The 18,908-nt window shown below is 36.9% G+C and overlaps 1 protein-coding gene across 1 annotated transcript; it reads right to left on the bottom strand.

Moving 5' to 3' along the window:
• Positions 1-7,203: 7,203 nt before the first annotated feature.
• LOC113065457 (rho-related GTP-binding protein Rho6-like) lies at positions 7,204-18,614 on the bottom strand. The gene is made up of 5 exons (XM_026236700.1): positions 18,374-18,614; positions 17,956-18,043; positions 10,272-10,381; positions 9,791-9,925; positions 7,204-9,262 (listed from the first exon to the last, which is right to left on the bottom strand). The coding sequence occupies exons 1-5, from the start codon at positions 18,491-18,493 to the stop codon at positions 9,017-9,019; spliced, it is 699 nt and encodes a 232-aa protein (XP_026092485.1). The 5' UTR covers positions 18,494-18,614; the 3' UTR covers positions 7,204-9,016.
• Between the last annotated feature and the right edge of the window lie 294 nt (positions 18,615-18,908).

Below are 18,908 nucleotides of genomic sequence, written 5' to 3'. Positions count from 1 at the left end.
CCAACCACAGTCCGACAACAACAGGAGCTATTTTTGTGCTTCAAACTGAATGGATCAGGCGGAAGTGAAGGTCTGACACAACATAATACTTTCCCACGGTGTGTAATGTCCTTTTTACTTAATGGCACAGAGGTCATTTAAGGACCTTGAGGTGATAAAATCTCATGGTTTTTCACACCACACATCCAGTTCTGAGCTGTAGCCACAAAAAAAAAAACTAATATGGAGTTCTGGGGAATCGTGATATTCAGTGGTCAGTTATTTCCTCAATTTCACTGTTTTCGCTTATCTGGAAACTAAAACTGGAGCTATTTTCAACACTATTTTGTTCTCTCAGTTCATGCAAATGCAATTTAAACCACCTTGCACCTCAGAGGACTTTGGTATTAATATTACTATAATATTGTTGCAGTGTTCATCTTGTTGCTAGAACAATTGTATTGTACATTGTAAGGAGTAAACTTTTGAATCTCTATGCTTTATTTTTTTTTTTCATTCCACTGCCATCCATCTCACATTTTTAAATGCAAAAAAAACACATTTTGTGTGACCGGCCCTTATGTGGGATAATGTCATCATTGCAAAATAAACCCAGACAGGGTGACCCCATCTCAGAGCATATTTAACTTAAATTTAATCCCATCATGGCACTTGAACTGAAAAAGCATATTTGTGGATTTGGGTGAGATGTCTGGTTTTGACAGGGATGAATCATCCTGGCCGTGTTCAGTAGGCTACACATTGGTTTACTCCCTGCCTTAGCAGATTAGCTTGCAGAACATGGTCGGTCAGAGCTCGAGTGCTCGGCTTGCCTATATTTCATTCTTTTTCTTTCACTTGGAGGTAATGAGAACATGTCAGTAACCTAACTTGTGACTTGAATGCACAGCTTTTCTCTGACTGCCCCGCTCAGTGCATTCACCACTGTTACACTCTGCACATCGGACCGCGCTGACACTGCTGTAGCCTTCATGTGCACCGTTGCCTAGTGATGGCACGAGGAAAAGCACAATGTGAGTGTGTGCATATCTTTGCATGTTTGTGTCTCTTTTCTTTGGGTTACTCAATATCCTGTTTCGGTTTGTGCAGAGCAGGCATGAGGATATTGTTATAATCAAAACCAATATTTAATTAGACAGTTAAATGAGCAGCGGTATGAAACACCAAAATAAGTACACACAGATGAAAAGAATCATGGCTGAATTTGAGAGTAGTCAAACCGAACAGAAACACTTGACTTGCTTCACTGAATCATGGGACAGGACATACCCTTGTGTTTGGATGTGTCCTATACACACAAGAAAGATTTTAGTGCTTCTGTTGCAAAACAACGGAAGAAAGTGAGACTGGCAGAGGTACAGGAACACTGAACAATTGATCGTGTCTGCATTTGCCATATAGAGAGCGAGTGGGTGGACAGGGTGCTCATGGGAGACTACGGGATCAGACTGCTGTCAGCTGGTTGCAGGATGATTAAAGGAGCACACGCATGGAAAAGACAATTTGCTTGGGTAAACACAATTGTTTATAATGTTTGTTAACATTCCATGAATTCATTTTTATTTACACAACACTAATTTGTTAACATTCTATTACTGGTATTAAGCGTAGTTCATGTTCAATTTGAATTATAGTGGGGTCTAAATATCTGGAATTCAACATTTATTTCAAACCTGGAATTTAACAGAAAGTTTTAGGATTTTAAAAACAGAATGTGTTTTACATGAACTTGAGGTATTTTTAAGCTAATCTTTTCACTTAAATTGTTGTGTTGACATCACATTCTTTCATAATGAAAAATTATGCATTAAGTTAGAAAAACAATTATGTTAAAAATAATATAATTATATAATAATAATAAAAAAATAAGGTCAACGTCCCAATAGAAATATAGATTTTGGCTATCTCACCTCAGAGGTCTAGGCCTTCTCACAACATGTCATATTTTTGATGTAATCTGTTGGATTAAAAACTATTTTCAAATTATGAATTAATTTGAATGACCAATAAATCATGTTATTGAATGATTTGCCCCATTACGAAAACATTCCTCAAATTTGTGTCATTCATTTTTTAACAGCAAGACAAGAAGACAGATCATTCATATACATTTTATATTACATTGTATTGATTAATTATTATTAACCATTTTATTTTCTCAGTTTTACACAAGTTACTTTAAGAAACAAAGCTTTTTGATACATTTTCTATTATTTATAGGACATTTATCACTAAATATTATTATTATTAATATAACTTTTTATAATATATTTATTTTTCAGTATTCTTAAAGTCTGTTGAATTTTGATGTTTACATGATTCTTCAGTATAAGAGGGCATTAGTAGAATCATTTTTTGTTACAAGGGTAAATGCAGGGCACATGTTATCCTTGCAGCTCCGTCTGCTTCATTAGTCTGCCCAGAGCATACAGGCGCTTATGGACCTTCACAAATGGAGTGCCAGATCAAATATGTCACATTATTATTGCATGAAAAAAAATATATATTTACCTACACTGCTGAAATGTTTTGTCCCAATATGAAAACATCAATCCCCCTCAACACTAAATATAGTGTCTAACTGGCTTGCCGTAGTAAAACAGAGGCTCTAGTGCTGGCTGCTGGTGATCTGGCTGGGCCCTGCACTGCGGCAGAGACTGTGTGTGAGACAGAGAGAGGCTGGAAGTGTCTGCGGGTCTGCTGCAGAGGCAGACGGCTCATCAGTAATCAGAGAGCAACGCTTGCTTTCCCTCCTCAAGAGGTCTGTGTTCACACACGTTCAGACAAGGATAAGATACCCTGAATGAAACCGGTTCTAAGGATCTGGTTTTTAGGACTGCAGCTCACAGTTCTTTCAGTGACACTTCAAAGATGCACTGTAGGATGCTGAGATGCTTTTACAAAAGACCCAACCTTCCAGAACAAGATCATGTCAATAGGTTCTATCAATTAAAAATGTTGCTTTTGGTCTTATACCCTAGAGATCTAACGTCATATTTTTTTAGATAATTTGTTGAACTGATATTAAGTTCAGTGTATTTACAAATTACTTATAATTATCAGTTAATTTTAATGATCAAAAATCATGATACAGCGTTATTTTCTATATAATTGTACAGAGTAAAATGACAAAATAAATTATGTGAATAAAACTACATTTTTGGTGAGATTTTTTTTATTTTTCTCCTTGTCTGTTTTTTTTAATGATAACTTGAGGTACACCAAAAGAAAAATGTATAATATTTATATAAAATAAATCTTAAAATATATTTTTCATTTAGAACTATTTTTAAACTATTAATTCATTTTAATGGCCAGAAAATACAGTTGCCACCTGATTTTACGCAAAAACTACAAAATTGAAATACTTACATTTTTGTCATCCATGATCTGAACCATGTCTACCATTCAGGAAAACAATACAATTTAAATAATAAATAATTAAAAGTTGTCAATTTTACCCAAACTATTGTAGAAAAAAAATCTTATTTTAAAATTTGATTTATTATTTTGCTAGAACATTATGTTTGCTCCTCACTTTCATATCTTATAGACTCAGACGTCTGCATACTAATAATGGTTAACTATTATTTATAATAATAATCACTACATAACTGTAAATGTAGCTTATAAGGTAAATGTCAATGCAACATGCAAACATTTTAAAATAAGCAAATCATTTTGAAAGAAATCAGTTTTCTACCCAGTAATCTTGTCTGGTTCTTAGACTGTGCCATGATGCCTGTGGCCCTGTGATGCCTATATATATATAGAGCTGAGTGAGCAATTCTTTTCCCTGTGCCTGTCCAGATGTTGGCCTAATTTTCTATGAATATTAACATATGCAGTTACAGTTCCCTCTCCATGAGTATGTGTAATATGCTTCTGTTTTGTGTTCGTGGACACTATAAGGGCTAAGGTGAGAATGGACCCTTAGGCCCTTGTACTTTCACTGCATGCACAATTAACAATAACCTAGATCCTTCTAGCATGCTTTACTGGTAAATTACTGTTTAGTGTGTACATGACCTTTTCAAAAATTCAGCTAAATCAGTTCTGGCAATTTTCTGGTATGAGCAGATGTAACTTTACCAAGTATATGACAGATACCAGGTCTAGTATGATGCTATATGTGAACAAACAATAAGATTGTTCTGCTTTAAGAAGTCTGTTTTGGGTCAGTCATAAAGCTCTGTCTGAGAAGTTTACAATAAGCTCCACTGCTTTTAAATTTATTTTCTATGTAAATATGAATTAGACAGACAAGACTGTTGCATCTTGTCTCGCACTCGAGACCCTGTCAAAGTCAACTTAAGGCAAGTCGTTTCATTCGGTGGCCATCTTTGACAGATATTCCAGTCATGCAAGCTTCTATCTCTTTGAATGAGGAAACATCTAATTCTTCAAATCCGTTCACCGGCCTTACAATTAGATTTCATATTTGAAATCACCAATGAAATCACCTGTCTTATACAATTTAGTTTCTTATGCTCAGATAGCATTGAAACTTTTATTTTTATTTTAGTCTAGATTAGCCAATATGCATGTGCAATCCTGAGCACACACCTCAGGACCCTGAAGATGTGTCTGAAATCACAATTGTTTATTTTGCTGGAGTTTAAAATTTGAAGACACGTTAGTCCTTAGTTGCTCACTATATTAAAACATTGTAGTGCACAAAAAGTAATTTCACAGATGGTCAAGGGACTTAACCTCTGCAAACAGCTCCTCTATAAACAAACATCACGCTCCTACTCTTTAATCTAATGTTCTACTTTGTTGGATAAGCCTTGAGAGACATTGCTTTCATAATGGAAAGCTCATTTTACATGTGCCCAGTGAGTTACTTCATTATGGTTGTCTTTGTAGAGTCGTTTCCAGGTGAGATTGGAAGCTGGAATGTGTGGAGGTCTCCACCTCAGCCACATGGCCTCCTGGCAGCATTCCTCTTTTGGACACTGGCAGCAGCTTGTGCCCCACACCCCACCCAGATGTTGTGTCTTGAGACAGATGTGCACCCCAGCTCAATATCCAAGGTAAGTATGTGGTTAAAGCGGGAGATGTCTTATACTGGCTGATAAAAGGGAAGAACGTGCCAACACGACAGCCCACCTGGCATCAAAACAGTCAATAAGAAACGATGACAGAAGGTGAGCTTGTATATATTGGAGGATTTGTATCAACTATAGAAATTCCACAATATTTTTCAGAATGTGAAATGAGTAATTAAATTAATGGACTAATTTAGATTAAGAAATTGTTTCTTGAGCACCAAATATTAGAATGACTTGTGAAAGATCATGTGAAACTGAAGACTGGTGTAATGGCAAAGCTGAATATTCAGCAGCCATCACTAGAATAAAACTATATTTTATATCTAATCCAAGTCACTAACTCAAAAATACGCGATATGCAAAGTCATGTGTGCCACACAAAGGCAAGCTTTATTACTGGAAAGACAAAGGTAGAAGTTATTTCAAAAATAACATTTGGAAATAAAACCCATGTAAAACACAAAAAGAAAACAGTTACCTCAAATGATGAATCCAAATAAATAAGACCAAGCAGTTTTACATCAAGCACATCTTTGTCAATCTACAACATAAACAAATACTTAATCTCGTGACATTCTTTTAGATGTCTTACAAAGATTACAAAATGAGATATGTACAACTGAAGACCTAGAGGGCATGCTTGAAGTATATTTGTACCCAACATTGTGCAATGGCAGCATAATGATTGAATGTCCATCTCCATCACCATCACCCAGAACTACAATGTCTGACCAGCCATGTGTCATGAATACACGCTGATCAACCCAAAATTCATCTTAAGTTTCTTTATTTACGCAGTCACTAGACAATGCAAAAAGGAATTTGGTGTGTGATCACAGGGGCAGAACTTGTAAACAGCCACAGCGGCTGCTCGCATCTTCCCTTCCACCACTGACGATTGAGCAAAATGAGAAAAATATTGACTTCAAGTATACACAAATAAAGCAAAAACAATGATCTGAACAACAGTTCAAAAATGGAAAAATATCTTTCATGAAACAGGACCAGCCTGTTCAGTTTTATTCCAAAAGTCGTCTTCAATTTCCAGTTTGACCTCGCAGATTCACAAACATCAAAGCCCTTCTCAGGTCAGCTGATCCATAGATTTAAAAGATCCTGTCTGAATCTCCTTCCAGTCCTTCTGGTTCTCGTGCATTAACCTCCCTTTATGCTCATGAACAGAAAACTAATATTCCTATTCAATTGAAAAGGAGAAGAAAAAAAGTGTTGCACTCCAATGGTCATATTTTTGTCTAATTTCTTTAACAAAGGCTGAACGGTCACAATATATTGGCTTGTTTTTACAGCTGCGCTGATGAATATCCACATAAATATACGTATGTCCACAAAGCAGTAGCATTCATTTTTATAATAGCCTTTTAATTATTTTGTTTTCATTATTGCCACTGTACACACTTTGCATTATAAGCACTTCAACCATAATTATTGCTGTGTGGTGGAAAGCAGACTTCACTTTGCACAAGAAAACATGTTTTTTTTCCCATTGATAATCAAGTTTAGAAACACATTGGATGATATCCACAAATATTTCAGCTGCTAGTGCTGCAAATGAGCATGGAGGCAAAGAAACGGGAGATTCTGCTGCTCGATGACAGAATGCTACATAAGATCAACCCTCTACGGACACCTTGGCAATTGAATCGCCATTGGCTAGTAAATATTTTAGTTTACTTGCCAGACTGATATATATAGATATATATATATATGTTTGTTTGTGTGTGTGTGTAAAATGTAGCAGTTTTTTAAATACACTTTTTAACATCAGTCAGTCAAGCGTCATAATAATAAATTATTATTTAATATAATTTAAGTAAGTAGTAGTAAGTAAATTTGAAAACCATGTTTGAATGCATATTACCGTATTTTTCGGACTATAAGTCACACCGGAGTATAAGTTTCATCAGTCCAAAAATAAGTCATGCCGAGGAAAAAAAACATATATAAGTCGCACTGGACTATAAGTCGCATTTATTTAGAACCAAGAGAAAACATTACCGTCTACAGCCACGAGAGGGCGCTCTATGTGTTCAGTGTAGACTACAGGAACACTGAGCAGCATAGAGCGCCCTCTCGTGGCTGTAGACGGTAATGTTTTCTCTTGGTTCATTTCTCCTAGTTCATTTGTCTTGGTTCATGTCAATTTAATTTTGATAAATAAGTTGCACCTGACTATAAGTCGCAGGACCAACCAAACTATGAAAAAAAGTGTGACTTATAGTCCGGAAAATACGGTAGTCATTTTAACTGAAAATTTTAACTTGAGAGGTGTTTTTTATGTCATTCAAAGTTTCTGACAAAAGAAATTGGGGAAAAACTAACAAAAATACTGATAGGATAATAATGGTACGAATTCTAATAATAAGAACTATAAACACACTTAGGATTATTAAGGATTAATTAGCTGCTGGATTCATGAATATTAATCAGGTTTTGTGCGTTCGCTAGAACTGATTTGCTGAAATCAAAACAGGGACGATAATAGGGGAGCACCAGCCAATGAGATTGCCGTTTGCACATTAACTCCACCCACTTCCGGGAAACCCGGCTGTTCTTAAAAGCTGAAGACTTCCATAGGAACGCTGTTATTTTGACAGGAAAATACAACAAAAAATATTGTTTAAATGTAGCGCGTCAATTCACTCTCTCTGTCTCTTGGTCTCTGTGTGTGTTTGAGAGAAAGCGACGGCGATTTGTGTTCCTTCACACTACAGTTTACGGTATATCAAGTACAGGTGCGCTGTGCATCCATGGAGATGAACTGAGAAATATCACAGATCGCTTGACGGAGAGTGAAACTCTAAAGCGCTCAGTCAGAGTGTTTGCGAGTGAAAATATATCTGTGCTAAACTTATACTTAGCCTCCAATTAACACAATGGCAAGTAAAAATTGAGAATTTATTAGCCATTGGCTAATATTAGACATCATTTAGTGACCAGAATAAAGATTTATTCGCATGTGTGAGCGATTTACTCGCAAGTTAGAGGGTTGTGATGCATGACGAACTAAACCCAAGCTGGTCTGATCTTAAACATCTCAAACCAGGTGACTTGAAAACCTTCTTACATACATTTGGAATCTGTTGGTTTCAGAATACCTCTCCAGAGGTCATTTTCAGGAATGAAAGCTTATTCATCGTGCCAAATTTGATCCGACTGAGCCCTCGCATATCTAGTGTACAGATCCCTTTGCAAATTCATGGTTGCCTAAACTAGAGAGCAGCAGGAGACATTAGGATACAGATAATCACTGTAATATATTCCCCAGTCACACCCATATCTCTCAGATAGCTATTGCCTCTAAAAATAGAAGCGTGTATATATAAGAAGGTGTTGCAGTAGAGGAAAGAAGGGAAAACTGACTTTGGTAGCATCATATATTGTCTTAATACATTTATTTTTGGACCTTTTCCTTCTATTCCTCCATCTGAGGGTTCAGATATTGCCGGCACATTTCACTTCCTACACTGCCGCCAATTCACCTAGTGTGACAATGCCAAATGGGCCGCCTTCTCTTCTGTGCACAGCTTCACAATTTTAGTGCATTCTGTAGGTATTTCTTTTGAATTGTACACCACAGATCTTGTATTTATAGATCGAATAGCTTACACTGAACTTGAGAATCTTTTTGAAACATCCGTTTCCGATTTACTTCGTTGAATCATTCCGAGGTTCAACTGACACAATGACAGGAGTGAATAGGTGACGGCTGATGATGGAATCTCGTTTAAAAGCAAGATACAGTACTGAAAATACATATGCACTGTTGAAGAGCTCAGGACAAGGAGGACAGCGAGGTGTCCACTCGTTCTGAAAGGTGTTTCTTTGGGGGGTGAGGAAGGATTCCACATGTCATTGATGAGGCAATCGGAACCCACCCCCCTTCCCCAGACCAAAGCGCAGGGAATGGTGTAGCTTTTGTTATGGGGGGTGAAGTTCTCCACTCACATTACAGAGCAACTCTTGGCCTTCTCCTTCTTGAAGGTGGAGGAGAGGAGCTCAGTCTTGCTGGGCAGGTGGAGCAGGCGTTTGGACAGCCGGCGGGTCGGGCTGGGTTTGGCGAGCGGCTGTAGCTTGTTGATGCAAGCCAGCGCAGCTGTGCGGAACACGCTGTGGATGCTCTTCTCAGAGGTGAAGGCCGAACACTCCAGATAAGCCTCAGCACCCAACTGTTTGGCCATGGCAGAGCCCTGTGATGGAAGATAGTTTCTCAGTCTTAATAGAAGCAACAGTGTTTCAAAAGACACTCTTTGTTCATGTCATCAGTTATCTACATACTGTAGGTAGTTCAATATTAAAATCAGCATCCTATGTAAAATAATTGTCTGATCTAAAGGTCAGGACAGAAATTGTATTTATTCCTGTGATGGCAAAGTTACATTTGCGGCATCCATTCCTCCAGTCTTCAGTCTCACACGATCCTTCAGAAATCGTTCTAATATTCTAAATTGGTGCTGAAGAAACATTTATTATCAATATTGAAAACAGCCATGCTGCTTAATATTTTTGTGGAAACTTTATAAATTTTTTGCAGGATTGAATATGAAAGGACATTTCAAAGCAACAGCATTTATTCAAAATGGAAATCTTTTGTAACATAATAAATACCTTTACCATCGCTTTCGATAAATTGAATGCATCCTTGCTGAATACAAGTATTAATTAAGCAAGTAAGCAAGATCAATGCGACAGCGATAAGAAACAACATTCGGCTGTACCTGCTCATGAGTGATGGGTGTTTGTTTCTGATTGGACAGCTCCATCAGCGTGCATACATCCGTCCGAAGGTCTGTCTTGCAGCCAACAAGGAGAATACGAGTACTGGGGCAAAAGTCGATGATCTCAGCCCTCCACTGCAAACAAGACAGAAATATGCAATTGTTAGATGGACTAATTCTTGCAAAACAGAGAAAACACATATTGTTCTGTCTAACTGGTGTTTTGCATTACAGCGATTGTCATAATCTTGGTTTCTGAGTGCCAAGCACTTCTGGCAAGTATAGAGTGATAAATATGGCAGCCCAAAAATTAAGTACGATAAGAAAAGAAAAACAAACAGATCATTCATAAGTCTAAATTAAACACTTAATTTAAAGGTACTTTGTTTGAATTAATGTTACCACAAAATAGGTTACCTGACATTTTACAACGAAGAAAGAACAATATGGGGATTGAATATTAATAGGAATATCTAGTTACCTTCTTAAGTCCACTGTCAAAGATATCTGGACGACTGATGTCAAAACAAAGGAGCACTGCATCAGAGTCACTGTAGCAGAGGGGTCTCACATTATCATAGTATGGAGATCCTGAAACAAGAAAGATCTTACTGAATAGGAAAGTACAAGTCAGTGATGAGAAGTACGCTTTCTTCCTTTGAAACATGCAATAGATACAATTCTTTTTAATAATGATAAAATATTTTTTCTGTTTGGCCCTCAAGTGCAGTTTGAGTGTCCTTAGTATATTGTTAAAATAATAAAATGCCCAAGACAGATGAGAGAAACACATTTAACTTTCATATGAAGTATTTCAGAGTGAAGCTGTGGATTGAGTGGTATTGTCTCCTTGTTTAACCATATGTTACACTGATGCAAAAATTTTAAAACAATAATAAACATTGATAAAATCTCAGAGTAAAACCCAAACATTAACAAACAAGTCAATTTTAGTTTCACATCTTTTAGCATTTTCTGCACATTAGTACTCCGATAAATCAACTTTAAGAAGACCATGTTGAAATGCTTTTAAAAATATCATGTTTCATGACCCTGCAATCTGAATCACAAAATAAAGAAATTTTTTTTTTTAATGACTAATAAAATAAAATTTTACACCATTGAAACTCTAGTGACACCATGTTACATTATATCATCCATCAATCTATCATTTTAACAAGAATTTGAATAGTGTAAAATATTTAGTTCACTTACATTTTATTTATAAAAAGTCCAAATTAATATTAATATATTCATATTTTTAAGAGCAGTCATTACTTTAACTGCCGAGTACTTGTGTACGAGTCTTTAAGCTAGAGTTCAAGAAAAGCAGATAGATCTGATGACTGTGACTGTGCTGTATATATGTGCAGACAGAATCAGAATCAGACAAAGGCCGGAGGTACAGTTCCCCTGGTCATCACTTCATTTCCAGTCAGCTCAGCATACATCCTGTTAAAGCCCTCTTCCTCTCACTGCTTGCCATATTGGCATTTTTAAGGAGAAGGAAATGACAACGGAGCTCAAAGTCCTCAATGATCAATGTGTCTCACTCTCTTCCTCGATTTCTTTTTTTTCCAGTAGATTATGCAAGTGGAGCGATGGGGCTAGGGTAGGCACTTTCTCTCGCTCTAGCTCAGAATCCTTAAGTAAGCCACACACCCCCCTGTGCCCCCCAAACACATGCAATACCTCCAGTCCCCCGGTTTCCACAGCAACAGCCTTGTAGTCAACCATCTGCAGAGAACCGCCTTCCTAAAGGCGTCCCTTAACTGCCTATCAATCATTTGATACGGAGCACCGCTTGGTACTGAGGATGATGGGGTGGTGTTAACAGCCTTATATACACCTAACTATTGCAGAGTCTCCTTTCCTGGATTAATTTAGCCTCAGTCTCCTCCTGAACCTCATATGTCACAGTCATCAAGTCTTTGCATGAGTCAGTGATACATCGGTTAACCCATGCACTGTAGAAACCTCATAGTATGCAATATTGATTAACTTGCCTGTTGCAAATGGAGCTTACTACTCAATTAAATGACTACCGTAAATGTAAAAAACTTTTTATTAGTGTAATCCAAGTGATTTGCAAACAAATCAATCTTATATATTGAATAAGGTTTTATTGTTTTTATTTTTTTTAAGTAAATCTATCAAGCATGACCACTCAAAGACCAGTTGATTCCAAAACAATAGACTTGATTCTTTTTAGACCAAACACATACAACACAAGCAATAACTGATTCCTCATGTGCTGATTCTTTTTAGTGAATCAAATCTAATCTATACATCGTGACTGGTGTAGTTTCACTGGTTCCCAAACAAAGTGATTTTTAAGAGCAGATTATTTTGAGTGTATATTAAGTAAAGTCCTGAGACAATAAGTAAATATTTAAATTTTACATCCTGTTGATTTCAAGTTAATGAAAACTTTTTCAACAGGACGCCTGAACAATTCTTTCAATAAATCACTCATTAAGACTCAAAGAATCATGAGATGTCATTTTGAATCAGTCTGACGAATCCTTCACTGAATCTACTTATTTCATGTTGACTGCGATTAAAACTCATTCAGTGGACTCATCAGACTCACTGCAGACTAACTTCACTCTAAAGCACAGATCACTGCCTATTTTCTCTCTCCTACCAGGACATCACGGACACACAAGCCTGAGCGTGAGGCAGCATTCAACTGCTGCTGATCTCAATGCAGCGATCGATGTTGATGTACACCAAGGGACTGAGGAGCAATTTCAATTAGACTTGACAAAATGATACATCCCAGCAGTCACAGACAAAGACCCCCACACAGTGAGCTTACCAAAACTCACTCAAACCACTGTTTGAAATCTGAATCACATGTTCCCCCGGTTGAACAAGAGCAGAATGATATGCTGTCTGCGTATTAACCGACGCTGGATTTGTGAAGCGTTCAAAAAGGGTGAAAAAAAAAAAGAGCAGAGTAGAGTTGCTACGATCGGAATGAATGCTTTTTGTTGTGATGCAATGCCTGGAGCAAAACTAGCTTAGCTGAAAAGTAGGCCAACATGTGCATGTGATTGATATGAGACGGCCTTTTCCTTGGGCACAGGAAGAGTCTTGTGAAGAGAACAGATGGAGGTGGAGTGGGCTGCTTTTGTGTGCCACACAGAAGAGAGCCACACCGCATTCCATCTGCTGAACCCTCTCTGAAAAAGAATTTAGCTGTTTTAACCAATGACTCTGAACTATGAATGTAACTGCCAAGTTGCATCAGACATATTCTGAAACATATTAAACTGCACTCGCTCTAGAAAAGTTGGTGTGCACCTGAGTGTGACTGACGTCATGGTTTGGTATGTGGACATGTTCCTTGGTCTTTTTATATGGGTATGATTTATTTCAGCACTTATTAAAGGAGTTATGTACACAATTCTAGTCTCTCGGGACTAAGCCATCTTTGACATTCTCAATGAGACGGCAATAACAGATCCTGGCAATTATTATTGCTTACTGCCATATCTGCCATTTACTTGGAAAAGAAAATATCATTCAAGTGTGAATAAGATGGTATCATAATGAAAATAGTATGCCATTGTTTCCTGCTCTTCTGCCCTCAATCTACTGCGGCAGAGCAAAATAAATCATTTTATTCAAGCGAGTGAGCTTGCTGTCTGTATTAAATGTGATGAGACAAAGACTGTGTGGCACAAAATAATTCCAGATAATATATATTTTTATTGTGTTTGTTGTTAGCTATAAGAGCAAATCTAGTGCAGTATTATAATTCAAGAACAAATAAATTATTTTAATTAATCACTCAAAAAGACTAAAAAGTTATAATTTTGATGAATTCACTTGAATGAACTGTTCTGCAAATCATCATCATTCGACTCAAACATGTGCAACAGATTTACTTTAAAATGTTAAATAAAAACAAAAAGGCATTTTAATGAAAAATTATTAGCTAAAAAAAGCTAAATATACAATTAAAGGGGGGGTGAAATGCTCGTTTTCACTCAATATCCTGTTAATCTTGAGTACCAATAGATTAGTACTGCATCCTTCATAACTCCAAAAAGTATTTAGTTTTATTATATTCATAAGAGAAAGATAGTCTGTACCGATTTTTCCCGGAAAAACACGAGCGCCTGGAGGCGTGACGTGTGGGCGGAGCTAAAGAATCACGAGCGCCAGTTGCGTTGAGAGCGTTTGGAAGCTGTGACAGCTGTGAAGGCTGAAACTGAACGAGAGCAGCAGCAGCAACGACTCGCTCCGAGCGGGGCTCGAACCCGGGTCTCCGATGGGAGGCGGACGCACTAACAAGGAGGCAGAGATATTTTAAGCAGTTTTACTCATCGCCTGTGGTTCCAACACACAATCGTGACCCTTTTTCGTTGGGATTGCATCATCCTTAAGAAATAAACGATACACAAATCCGTCGTCAAACTGGGCTTTGTTTGTAAAACAAGCATTTTAGAAATGCAGGGAACAAAAACAAACACTTGCACAACTCCGTTGATGCTCTGTAAAAATAAACTCCATCTACTGGTCCCTTAATGCTGTTTTTTCTTTGGTAATCTGTGCAGGGTTGTCTTGCCCTGGCAACCAAAAACACACTCCTTTTGTGACATTTCGCGACGCTCTCGCTCTGATCAGCGAATGCCTGTTGTGCTCTCAGTGCTCTGCTATACGGGAGCGTGTGGTCTTCCGGCAGAAGTGCCTCAGGACCCATATAAGGAAATTCCGCTCCATCTAACGTCACACAGAGCCATACTTGAAAAAAACTTTCCGAAACTTGTGACAAACCGGAAGGAGTATTTTTGGAACAGATATACTCCTTCAAACGTACAACTTAATTTTTGAAACTTTGTCCATGTTTAGCATGGGAATCCAACTCTTTAACAGTGTAAAAAACTCAGTATGCATGAAATAGCATTTCACCCCCCCTTTAAAAAAAGACAAAAATCACAAAATTACTAAAACATACTAAAATGTAACTGAAATATAAAAGTTTATTCTAAAAATATAAATAAATATTATTAGCAGTACGTAAATCTTTCATATTAATTGACGTTTCAAATATGGCACAGAATGAAAAAGCTGGCTAAGAGTACACTTCAGCGCAGTGGAATCTGTGGGAATTAATCAGCGATCTCAGACTCATGTAAATGCGAGCAGAAGGCTGAAAGAGGTCAGCATTCATAAAGGAGCTAGAAGCAAGTGAAAGGCCCTCTGCTTCTTCCCAGTAGAGATGATGAGAACAAAACCTAGAGCGTTCTCCATATCCCCCACCCCACTTTCCTGAAGATCCCAGAGATTCCATCACAGAACATGATGAATCCCCCCTCTCTCTCACTGCAAAGGGCTGGCCATGACCGCTCAGGGAATACCATCTCAGAGCTGTGGTGGGGTTTCCTCATTGGTGCCTGTCATCAACTGCCAATGGCCACTGGAGAGCCCATTAATCTACTTGCTTTTTAATGTGCTAATGGAGCACTATTTTCACACACACGATCTTGTGAAGTCATCCCATACTGAAGCAGCAGAATTCATATTTCGCAGAAATGTACATCCATCAGCTTAATGGCAAAGGCCACCTAATCCATTGCTAATACCTCAATACAAATTAAATATAGCCTCCATATTACAAATACAGACGGCCATCTTCTAAGAGCCTGCAGTAGGTATTACACATGATAAACCAATGATGAGGTCAGTTCTATCAATGAGAAAAGACTAAGAAGAAGCCTCGCTCACACTGAGCAGCACAAAGAGATGACATAAATAGCACACAGGGAAAATCTAGAATATAACCAACCAGGTACAGAGTGCTATCTTACAGATCATAAACATGCAAAACTGCCATGTAGTAAATTAATTTCATCATTATGTCATAACATCATTATTTCCATTCATTTAACTTTTGTGTCTACTTAAGTTCAAACTAAATTTACTTTAGTAGTAACTGAATTCAAAGGGACTGAAAGTGCAATGCACTAATTACTGTAGGTTATGACTTTGGCAGCACTTTGATTTTATGCACAAAACTAAAACAGCAATTACACTTTTTTACTGTGCAGTGATTGTAACGGGGGCATCATTTAGCAGTTCTGTATGAATATACACATACACCATTGAAATTTTTTTTTTTTAACAAAATTACTTTTATTCAGCAAGGTTGTGTCAAATTGATCATAAGCGACAGTAAAGACACTAACAACATTACAGAAGATTTCTAGATCAAAAAAATGCTGTTCTTTTGAACTTTCCATTCAAAGAAACATTAAAAGATTCCACATAAGCAAGTACAAATGTTTTCAACATTGATAATAAAGTGTTTGAGCACAAAACCAGCATATTAGAATTCTTTCTGAAGGATCATGTGACACTGAAGACTGGAGTAATGACTGCTGAAAATTCAGCTTTGCAGATACTACATTTTAAACTATTAAACCAGGAAACAGTTGTTTTAAATTGTCGTAACAGGGCCATAACCATTCAGTATTCACACACTGTGTTTTGTACAGTGTGCACACATTTAGAGACACGTATCTGACAACGAGCAAGCCTCGAATTAAGTTTCCATACCTTAATTCATTTGAATGGACAAATACATACAAAAGTATGTATATCCTTTTAAATTAATACAGTACATTTGGACTTTTTTTTGCCAAATTATTAATTTATCATATCACTGAACTCATTTGTCACACTGTGGATACAGCAAATTCAGTTTGAGAGTACTTTGATTTGGATTATCTGTTTGTCTCCAAGCAGACTAAATCAGATAAAGCACAAGCAAATGACTGAGGCATATTAACGGCACACATTTCATTCAACAATCTGACCATGAAATCACAATCCTTGCTTTCTCTCTCCCTCACTCACTGTCTGCCAGTCTCTATCTCACGCATACAACCAACAAACACATGACAGTAACCCAGTCCTATCAGCCACACTTCACAGTAACGGGCCACTAGACGTTTCTGGGTGCTGATTATGATGCTTCTGTTGGCGTGTGTTTAGCACACTTTCAGAGAGCCATGAGATTATCATGTCTGTCATTTACTAGGGATTCAGAAATGAGCAGTGTGGAGCAGACAAACAGCACATAGTAATCAGGCCAATATGCTAGAATGGGAAGCCGTGGGGAGATGTGAACTGCCTCAGAGACCACACACTCCCTCGTTAGTCTGCTGACTATGTATGACTGCTTATAAAAAGACAGACGTCTAGACTCGTGCCTGGTGCATATTGCACACAAAACTAGAAAGCAATTTCTCAGTTTGGCAAGCTCCAGTCTGACTGTCTGAAAACCATGTTAACAAAGTATTGGGTTAATGTTTTCAGTAATTCAAGCAGTTTTGAGGATGAAAATTACAGGATTTTCAAAAGTTTCTCAAGATTCAAGTTAACTAGATAGCAGAGCTGTATATTCACTTTTTGTCCATACTCAAAAAGATAAAATAAATTAAATCATCTGTACTTATTACATTTTGCCCAGTGGAAACGGTGACATTGACAAATCAAATGCATAAAAAGTTTTTATGAAGTGAATTTATTTTTTTATGTGTTGTTCCATTGCAAACATCTGTTGCAATTATTCACCATTTACATTTTGTTGCACTGGTTCAGCGTTAGCATAAATAATTATATTGCATTCAAATTCAATATTCTAATCAGTAAGTTTAGTAATTAGTTTAGTAACTGGCCCAAAATGGTTGAAAAAATAGCCAGACTGTTGTCTTGAACAGAATATAAAATAACTAAAATTTCTAACACAAAAGAAAGTAGCTGTGATGACAAACTGTCATATTTTTAAAGTCAAACAACACAGAGGTTTCCAATTTCAAGTGTTTTATCCAGACAATTCCAGTCAGCCTATGAATACACTCAAACGCAAAAATGTAATATATATATATATATATATATATATATATATATATATATATATATATATATATATATATATATATATATATATATTCACAATATATCCAAAATATAATTTAATGTAATGTTTTATATAATAATATAACTGATATGCTATGTCCTCTAATTTCACATTTCATTTCGTTGATATTGCTCCATATTACAATGCAAGGACCATCCAAGTTGCGTAACATAAAAAAATACAAATGTTATTTTAGTATTGAGTAACTGAATTCTCCGTCTAGTCTTACCTGACGTGTCCCATAAACTCAGTTCAACGCGCTGGTCATCGAGCTCCAGACAGGCTGTGTAGTTCTCGAATACTGTGGGCACGTACGTCTGTGGAGATGCAACATATCAACACCGATCAACGCATGTGATGTTGCATGTATGTGATGCTTGGGAATAATAATAATAATTAAAAAAACACTTTAAATGCAAACGTATCGTTGTTTATCTCTACGATTAACGATTTAATGTATGCATTATTGTTATGCCAGTGCAATAAATAATATGGGCTAACTTACTTGGTAAACAAAGCATGTTACATTGAAACAATCATTTAAATTCTCAAAATGTATGAGCAAAAATTATTATTCGGCAAAACCATTAGGATATAATTTTTTAAAATTAATTTAATGAATGGGCTTCTGTCGGAAATGTACTGACCTCTGGATAACAATCCTTAGCCAAAACCTGTAACATCGCAGTTTTCCCGCATTGAACATCCCCAACCAGCACCAGCTTACATCTGACCACCAATGGCTGTGCGTTTCTTCTCTCTTTCATGATTTTGCGTTATATTAATACCTAACAAAATGATCTAAAATATATATTAAAAAAAAACCTAAAACAGACTAAGACGAGGATGCGCGAGTGCATAGACGTTTCTGTATTCAACACCACGAGTTGCCTGCAGTCCAAGTGATTAAACGGTGAACTGTGGGTTTATATATGCCGCACAACAGCCAATCAGCTTGCTCGATGCTCATGACGTCTTACATTCCTTTTTTTTCTTTCGTCCTGAAGCGTACTTCCCCAACGGCTCAGCCTTTTGGGAAACTTTTATCTCATCCTTACTGTATAAAAAATTCAACAAAATTTCTAATTTTATACATGAGGTTTATACATGAGTTTCCAAAATGTCCACACTTGGGTTTTCCTGTGATTACAAAAGACTATAAGACTATATGTATATTTAGTT

Source organism: Carassius auratus, chromosome 48 (genome assembly GCF_003368295.1).
Source record: "Carassius auratus strain Wakin chromosome 48, ASM336829v1, whole genome shotgun sequence".
Taxonomy (NCBI): Eukaryota; Metazoa; Chordata; class Actinopteri; order Cypriniformes; family Cyprinidae; genus Carassius; species Carassius auratus.
Note: the sequence above shows the minus strand (reverse complement) of the source record. Positions and strands in the feature narration are given on the sequence as shown.